Genomic DNA, 8,704 nt, shown 5'->3' with positions numbered 1-8,704 from the left:
TGGGCATTGTGGTGGGCACCTGTAGTCCCAGCTACTTGGGAGGCTGAGGCAAGAGAATCACTTGGGCTTGGAGGTTGATGTGAGCTGTGATGCCAGAGCACAGCACTCTACTGAGGGGGTGACATAATGAAACTCTGTCTCAAAAAAAAAAATTTTGGTCTCTGGAAGAAGCCTCCAATAACACAGGGAGGTCAGTCCCCCTTTTACTGATGAGGAAATCAAGGCTTTGAGAAGTAAAAGGTGGGGTTCAAGGCTACCTGGGAACCAGCCTGTTTGATCTGGCATCTGTGTTCTGAATCACAATATCAAACAATTTCCAAGAAAAGCAGCTTTGGGATGTGCTTCCAGGCACTTGGGTTCTGGTTCATTGTGCCAAAAAGGACAAGTTGAGCAGCCTCCTCAGGCCTCTGTGGCCTGTAGGGGAGGGAAGGAACTCTCCCCTCCTTGGCAGGCCCAGCCCCCAGGATGCTCTGTCGTTCCCTCTGTTGGCCCCTTCCACAGGGCAGCACAGACTATTTCTTGAGCAGTGGCGACAAGATTCGATTCTTCTTTGAGAAAGGCGTTTTTGACAAGAAAGGTTTGGAGCTGGGGCCAGCTGGATGTGGGAGGAGCTCTGGGGGGGGAGGGTGGGCTGGGCTGGACTTAAGTGTTCCCCCCACTCCAGGGCTGGGAGGGTGCTGAGCCAGCTGTCCATGGCTGGCTGGACTCTATTTCTGCCTTTACTGATTCTTTGTGCCACAGGAAATTTCCTGGTCCCTCCAGAGAAATCCATCAACAAAATTGGCCATGGTGAGCAGGGGCCTGGGGAGGTACAAGAAAGAAAATGGGGAAACTGAGGTCTGAAGCATTTAAGGGCCTTAAAGCCCATAGTAAGTTAGAGGTCAGGCTAATGGCATTTCTAGCTGCAGGCTTCCCCTCTGGTCTTGGGCTTGCTAATTACACGACACTGCCACCACAACACTGGGCAGAGGGGGTCCACATGAACCCCCACTGATGGGCAAATACAGCCTCCTCTGCTCTACACCTGCTGAGGGGATGACTCAGACCCCAGGCCCAGGCACTGGGGGAGCTTCTGGATCCAGCGCTTCCTGCAGCCTCCTGACAGGACACCCGACATGCTGATACCTCCCTAATTCAAGGCCCCATAACCATGTGAAGAAACCCTCATCTTTTTTTTTTTTTTTCAGGATCATTCATACATTATAATTTGTTTTGTAGATTCCTTTTTTTTTTTTTTTGAGACAAAGCTTCACTATGTCACCCTGGGTAGAATGCCATGGCATCATAGCCCACAGCAACTTCAAATTCTTGGGCTTAAGAGATCCTGCTGCCTCAGCCTCCCAAGTATCTGGGACTATAAGCACCTGCCATGATGCCTGGTTAGTTTTTCTATTTTTAGTAGAAATGGGTCTCACTCTTGCTTAGACTGGTCTTGAAATCCTGAGCTCAAGCAATCTACCTACTTTGGCCTCCCAGAGTGCTAGGAATACAGGTGTGAGCCACAATGTCTGAATTGCTTATTTTTAAACTTGAAGTTCTATTATGGTAGCTTTGAAAACAAGTTGTGGTAAAATATACATAATGTAAAATTTACCATTGTGACTATTTTAAACTATGTAATTCAGCAGCATTAAATACATTCTTCCTTTGGTTTTTGTAATAGCAATAGTAATTAGCAAGTGGTGACAAGAAGTTTCTACTTGGTACTAGGCCCTGGGCTACTGTGCATATTCCTTAGTCCATTGAGTCCTACTACAGCCCTGGGAGGCTGTAATTCTAATACCTATTAGAGAGAGGAGGAAACTGAGGCTTAGAGGAGAGAAATGGTTACCTGAGGTCACATAGAGTAAGTGGCTGTACTGAGGGGTGGAAAATCAGGGCTGGTGTGAGCTTCTCAGATGGCCAGAGGTCAAGAATAAGGTCATGGGTGGCATGGGAACTGGGGTGGGGCGAAGGTATCTGTGGGGCCCACTACTTGGTAATAAATAGCATTAAGTTCAGTGCATACAAAATAAGTGAGAATGTCAAAGTGAGGCCTGAGTCTGGGTGCCAAGAGCTAGGTGTGGGAGGGACACATGGGGCCTGTGACTGGCCATCAGCTTGCCTCTGTCCTGCAGCGCTGCACGCTCATGACCCTGTCTTCAGGAGTGTCACACACTCCCCCAAAGTACAGGTGAGCTGAGGCGGAGCTGAGGGCAGGACAGTGGGCCAGATGTGTGTGGGAGCAGGCTGGCAGCATCATCTCTGTCCTCCTCCAGGCCTTGGCCAGAAGTCTGGGCCTCCAGATGCCCGTGGTGGTACAGAGCATGTACATCTTTAAGGTGAGCTCCTTGTCTCCCCCAGGCCTCAGTTGACTGTCTGTAAAATGGGCAGACTGCTCACTCCAAGCCCTTCCTTACAAACTGCTGTTGGAATTATTATGTTCGTGGGAGAACACTGGCCCCTCTAGCTGAAGTGTAATTTGGTACTATTATGAACTGGTCTTAGGCAACCCCTGTGAAAGGGTCATTTGACCCCCAAAGGGGTCTTGACCCACATGTTGAGAACCACTGGGCTAAAGCATCTAACACTTAATTGGCACTTAGTTAAAATTGGTGGTAAGAGGGAAGAGGACCTCTGGGACTCCCACCTCCCTTCTTTGGCTATTGAAATGCTCTGCTTCCAGCTATCAAGGCCCAGCTCAGTGCCACCTCCTCCAAGAAGGCTCCAGAGCCCCTGAGAAAAGAGAAACTCATCTCCCACTCTGGGGCTGAATAGCTCTATCACTGGCCTATGTCCCAGCCTTCTTGTCTAGCCCACACTCTGTTCTGCCTTGCGATCTTGGGCATGTGTGTGCTATCTCCCACACAGACTGGGGCTCCATGTTGGGCAGGGTGATCTTTATGCTTGCTTCCCTCCTGGGCCTGGCACACAGTAGGTGCTTGGTAGCTGGTGTTGACATAGAATCCTGGGGGGTAAATATCTATAACCAGGGAAGCAGCATCCTGGGACACCCACAGCGAGCCCGGCTCCTCCCCACTCTCCCATCCTCACCAGGCTCCTCCTCTTCTTTCTTGCAGCAACCTCACATTGGCGGCGAAGGTGAGCTCAGAGCCAGCTGTGGGGCCCAGCAGAGGGCATGGATGGGACATGTGGGACATCAGTGCCTGGCAGGCACCCAGACTTTCTGGAACAACTACCCAATTTCCCAGTCTTACTCACTGGGAGAACCATCTGGTTGGTGGCTGGAGACTGCTTGTCCTGGTTAAGAACAGTGACCTGGCCTGGTGTGTTGGCTTATACCTGTAATCCCAGCACTTTGGGAGGCCAAGGCAGGAGGACTACTTGAGGCCAGGAGTTTGAAACAAGCCTCGGTAACATGTGGAGACACTGTCTCTACAAATAAATTAGCCAGGTGTGGTGGCTTACATTTGTAGTCCCAGCTGCTCAGAGGCTGAGGCCAGAGGATGGCTTGAGCTCAACAGCAGTGTTGGCGGCAGTAGTGAGTTATGACGATGTCACTACACTGCAGCCTGAGCGACAGAGTGAAATCCTGTCTCAAAACCAAACCAAAGCACCCCCCCCCCAAAAAAAAACCCAACCAAAACAATGGCTTTAGTTACGTGGCTGGAATGATGAAGAGGAGCAGCTACTTCTCAACAGCAATTACAGTGTTGGGCCCCATACTAAGTACTTTTCATACATCACTTTGGCAACCCATGAGCTAAGTTATTGCTGTGGCCACTTTATGGGTCAGGAAACTGAAGCTTTGAGGAGCGAAACCTCTTGCCTAGAGTTCCTGGGCCAGGATGTGGTGAGACTGTAACTGCTCATGGGAAGGCTGGTTCTGGAGGGCTTGGAGAGGACTGAGGACTGAGGAGTGGGAAAGGCCCAGGTGAGGTGGCACCAGGTAAAGGGAGCAGATCCTCACCCCCAGGCGGGCCTGCCACAGTTTCCCCTCACCAGGACACTACCTTCCTGTACACGGAGCCACTGGGCCGGGTGCTGGGCATATGGTTTGCGCTGGAGGACGCCACGCTGGAGAATGGCTGTCTCTGGTTCATCCCTGGCTCCCACACCAGTGAGGACCCCTGTCTCTCCCTGCCCACCCAAACTCCCCCTTCCTCCTGCCCTCCAGGGTCCAAGGGACCTGGAGAAAAGGGCATAAAGCTCCACGTTGGCCTGCAGGTGGTGTGTCCAGAAGGATGGTCTGGGCCCCTGCTGGCTCAGCGCCTGGTACCAGCTTCCTCGGGTCTGAGCCTGAACGGGACAACAGCCTCTTTGTGGCCACGCCTGTCCGGAGAGGTGGGCAAGATGCAGAGGGTAGGGAGGCAGGGGGCTATCTGTGCCCATGGGTCTGTACTTGCTCCACCATCCAATGTCCAGCTGGCTCTCTCAGGGTCATCTGAGGGTGGTGAAGTCACAAAAAGAGAAAGCATGGCTGGATGGGCACTAGGAGGTCAGGAAGGAATGTGGTTACCAGCACATTCACCCTGATTGGGTTGGTACCCATACCCTGCTATGTACAGGCTGCTTCTTTGGTAAATAGCTGACTAGCTGAGTGTCAGTATCCTCAGCTGTAAAGTGTAGAAATCAGTGAGATGATATATATAATATGTTTACATAGAACCCACATGGTGCATCACAAGGGCTCAGCAAATGTTGGCCATGAGTCCCCCCTCTTCCTCATGAAAAAGGGAAAGCTGAGGTCTGACTCAGTGTCACTGGCATGGTCCCAGAGTACTGGAGGCCCTTCCTAAGGCTTACCATGACCATAGCAGAGGGAACTTAAAGGGAACACACATCTCAGCAGCACGACCTCTGGCCCTGAAGCAGGCTGCATACACCTGAGCTTCCTGGGAAGGGAAGGGAATGGGAATGGAGGGAAGCCATGAACGACTTGGGTTAGGACTACCCATGTCCCTTCCTGCCCTGGGAAAGGGAAATGTGGGGCTGGTGTCCTGATATGCTTGTCTCCTGGCCAGGGGCCATGGTCTTAATCCATGGAGAAGTGGTACACAAGAGCGAGCAGAACCTCTCTGCCTGGTCGCGCCATGTGTATACGTTCCACCTCATGGATGCTGCTGGAACTGTATGGAGCCCAGAGAACTGGTAGGTGGCAGGTGGAGGTGTGTGCCCCAAATGGTCCCCTGAAGATTTAGGCCCTAGAGCTTAGGAGCAGTGATCTGGCATCTCAAGGTCATCTCCTCTGTCCTGTGCAGGCTCCAGCCAACAGCTGAGCTGCCCTTCCCCCCGCTGTACACCTAAAAGCCTCTCACATAGGGCTCTGGCCCTATCTGCTCTCAAGTGAGGCTTCAGCTATGAACACCAGCACCTTGCTTGGCCCCCAGGCTACAATAGGGAAATTATATCAGCCCTGTGGACAGCAGGCAAGAGACAGAAGTGACGGGGCAGCAGCCTGGGCTAGGTTGAATGTTTCCCAAATTTTGTCTCTCTGTCTCCCCATTGCCCCAACACAATCTCCTCCTTGAGGAGATTTCACACATGAAAGTGCTCTGGTCTCTTCTTTCTCCTGTTTCCTCTCCGATTGAACTCTGGTTGTTATGGTGTAAGATACTGAATAAAAATGACTCCTGAACACAGCTTCTGGATCGAGCCTTCTTTCCCAAGCAGCCTTGTTCTCCAGAGGGTTGTGCTGAAGATCATCCCAGGCACCTCAGCCCTGCCTGGTGTGGTTTATAGGATTCTAAAAATGTTAGTGGGAACTCACTGGGGTCCCTCTGTGCTGAGAGGTGTGCATGCCTTATCTCCCTGAATCCTCACACATGGTGGAGGGTGCTCTTACCATCCACATTTACAGCCAAAGAAGGGGGAAAGAACCTGCCCCAGCCACACAGCCACTCCATGGCCCAGTGGAGTGAGCATGATCCAGAGCCCTGCTCTTGACCACTACACTGCCCAGTGCCCTCTGCTTGTCAAGGGGAAAGAAGCCCTGGGCTAAGAATGAGAATGCAGCACTCTGGGAGACTGAGGTGGGTGGGTTGCTTGAGCTCAGTTCAAGACCAGCCCGTCTCTAGTAAAAATAGAAAAACTAGCTGAATGTTGTGGCATATGCTTATAGTCCCAGCTACTCAGGAGGCTGAAGTAAGAGAATTGCCAAACCCAAGAGTTTGAAGTTCTGTGAGCTAGGATATCATGACCCTCTCTACCCAGAGCAACCAAGTAGGGGGAAAAAAAAAGAATGAGAATACATAGTCTCAGGTTCTGGCCCTGGTCTCAGGCCAGCCCTCTCCTCTCTTGGGGCTAGTTTCCCTGTCTGTACAATAAAGGGGCCCCTTGAGCATGCTTGGCAGGCACCCAGACTTCCTGGAACAACTATCAAATCCAATACTGTTCAGCTGGGGTCTGCCCCAGAGGCTGTAAACTGGAGTCCACTAGCTGATCAAAACTGCAGATATGCTTTGTCTAGGGCCTCGCACCTAAGAAAAAACATTAAAAAAGGCTTGGCACCTGTAGCTCAGCAGCTAGGGTGCCAGCCACGTACACTTGAGCTGGGGGGTTCGAATCTGGGCCTGGGCCTGCTAAACAGTGACAACTGCAACCAAAAAATAGCCGGGTGTTGTAGCAGGCACCTGTAGTCCCAGCTACTTGGGAGGCTGAGGCAAGAGAATCATTTAAGCCCAAGAGTTGGAGGTTGCTGTGACCTGTGACGCTACAGCACTCTACTGAGGGCGACAAAGTAAGACTTTGTCTCAAAAAACAACAACAAAAACATTAAAGGGCAGTGCCTGTGGCTCAGTGAGTAGGGTGCTGGTCCCATATACAGAGGGTGGTGGGTTCAAACCCAGCTCCGGCCAAACTGCAACAAAAATATAGCTGTGAGTTATGGCAGATGCCTGTAGTCCCAGCTACTCGGGAGGCTAAGGCAAGAGAATCAGCTAAGTCCAAGAGCTGAAGGTTGTTGTGAGCTGTGATGCCATGGCACACTACCAAGGGCGATAAAGTGAGACTCTGTCTCTAAAAAAAAAAAAAAAATTAAAAAAAAATTGTACAGACAAGGTCTCCCTCTTTTGCCCAGGCTAGAGTTCACTGTAGCCTCAAACTCCTCGGTTCAAGAGATCGTCTGCCTCAGCCTCCAGAGTAGCTGTGACTGTAGGTATAAGCCATCATGCCTCACTAATTTTTCTTATTTTTTGTAGGAATGGGGTCTCACTCTTGCTTAGGCTGGTCTCAAACGCCTGTGCTCAAGTGATCCTCCTGCCTTTGTCTCCCAAAGTGCTAAGATTACAGGCCACATGCCTGGCCAGAAAAAAATTTTTAAATTTGGGAGATTTCCCATAGCAATCCAGGTTTCTAAGCTTCCTTGTACAAGTGCCCAACCGACAACCCTAGCCCTACATTCTAGCATGGTAGCTACTGGTTGGAGTTGCTTCCTTAAGAGGCCATCTAGTGCCCTGTCCTCATTCATTGTGATACCTGCCTGGTCTTGGCAGCTGTTTTGAGTTTGTGACCCTGATTTAGTCCATCCCACTTTTTTTTTCTTTTTTTTTGCCTGGGGCCGAGGTTGAACCCGCATTGTGGTATACTGGGCTGGCGCCCTACTCCTTGTGCCGCCCGCTTTTTTTTGAAACAGAGTCTCAAGCTGTAGCCCTCAGTAGAGCGCTGTGGCACCACAGCTCACAGCAACCTCAAACTCTAGGGCTTAAGCGATTCTCTTGCCTCAGCCTCCCTAATAGCTGGGACTACAGGCACCTGCAACAGTGCCCAACTATTTTTTTGTTGCGGTTGTTTAGCTGGCCCAGGCCAGGTTTGAACCCACCACCCTTGGTGTATGAGGCTGGCGCTGTAACCACTGAACTACAGGTGCCAAGCCCATCCCCCAATTACATCCATGGACAATCCAAGGCCTAGAGGATTGACCCCTTTCCCAAGGCCACCTATGGAGTCAGGGGGTATAATGCGGTGTTTCTTCACCAACATTATGCCACTTCCTTTGGCAAGCAGTACAGTGGACTGTAACAGAGGGGAAAGGTTTCTGTTGAGCTCCAAAGAATGTCTCAATACTCTTCTCTGAGGGAAAGGACTTGGCAATGGTTCCAGCTCCCTACAGCTCTGCTCTTGCTTCTGCCTCAGTAGGACAAATTTCTCACCTCTGGCAGGGCACAGTAAATGTGATCCTAGCACTTTTTTTTTGTAGAGACAAGAGTTTTTGTCGCCCTCGGTAGAGTACTATGGCATCACAGCTCACAGCAACCTCCAGCTCTTGGGCTTAGGCGATTCTCTTGCCTCAGCCTCCCGAGCAGCTGGGACTACAGGCGCCTGCCACAATGCTCGGCTTTTTGTTTTGGTTGCAGTTGGCTGGGGCTGGGTTCGAACCCATCACTCTTGGTATATGGGGCTGGCACTTTAGTCACTGAGCCACAGGCGCCAGCCATGATCCTAGCACTTTGAGAGGTCAAGGTAGCAGGAGTGCTTGAGGCCAGGAGTTTGAGATCAGCCTGAGCAAGGTCAAGACCCTGTCTCTATAAAAAATAGGAAGGTTAGCTGGGTGTGGTGATACATGCCTGTAATCCCAGCTACTTGGGAGACTGAAGCTGAAGGAACACTTGAGCCTAGGAAAGTTTGAGGCTGCACTGTAGCCTAGGAGACAGAGCAAGACCCTGTCTCAATAAAAAGTTCTTGGCTCGGCGCCTGTGGCTCAAGTGGCTAAGGTGCCAGCCACATACACCTAAGGTGGCAGGTTTGAATCCAACCCGGGCCTGCC

The 8,704-nt window shown here is 51.2% G+C and overlaps 1 protein-coding gene across 3 annotated transcripts in view; it reads left to right on the top strand.

Moving 5' to 3' along the window:
• Positions 1–5,582, top strand: part of PHYHD1 (phytanoyl-CoA dioxygenase domain containing 1) — a 14,953-nt gene extending 9,371 nt beyond the window's left edge. The window contains exons 4-12 of one of the 3 annotated variants that reach the window (XM_023516225.1): positions 502–577; positions 742–789; positions 2,118–2,173; positions 2,259–2,321; positions 3,060–3,216; positions 3,932–4,060; positions 4,168–4,284; positions 4,965–5,091; positions 5,202–5,582. In XM_023516225.1, the coding sequence (XP_023371993.1) occupies positions 502–577; positions 742–789; positions 2,118–2,173; positions 2,259–2,321; positions 3,060–3,216; positions 3,932–4,060; positions 4,168–4,284; positions 4,965–5,091; positions 5,202–5,247 (819 nt within the window). In that variant the 3' untranslated portion in view covers positions 5,248–5,582. Of the gene's footprint in view, positions 1–501; positions 578–741; positions 790–2,117; positions 2,174–2,258; positions 2,322–3,059; positions 3,217–3,931; positions 4,061–4,167; positions 4,285–4,964; positions 5,092–5,201 lie in introns of those variants that run through there. The other 2 variants (XM_003794912.3, XM_023516226.1) reach the window with 2 other exon arrangements.
• The last annotated feature ends 3,122 nt before the right edge of the window (positions 5,583–8,704 follow it).

The sequence above is a fragment of the Otolemur garnettii genome, unplaced genomic scaffold (genome assembly GCF_000181295.1).
Source record: "Otolemur garnettii isolate 467f Iridium unplaced genomic scaffold, OtoGar3 scaffold00087, whole genome shotgun sequence".
NCBI classification, from domain to species: Eukaryota; Metazoa; Chordata; class Mammalia; order Primates; family Galagidae; genus Otolemur; species Otolemur garnettii.
Note: the sequence above shows the minus strand (reverse complement) of the source record. Positions and strands in the feature narration are given on the sequence as shown.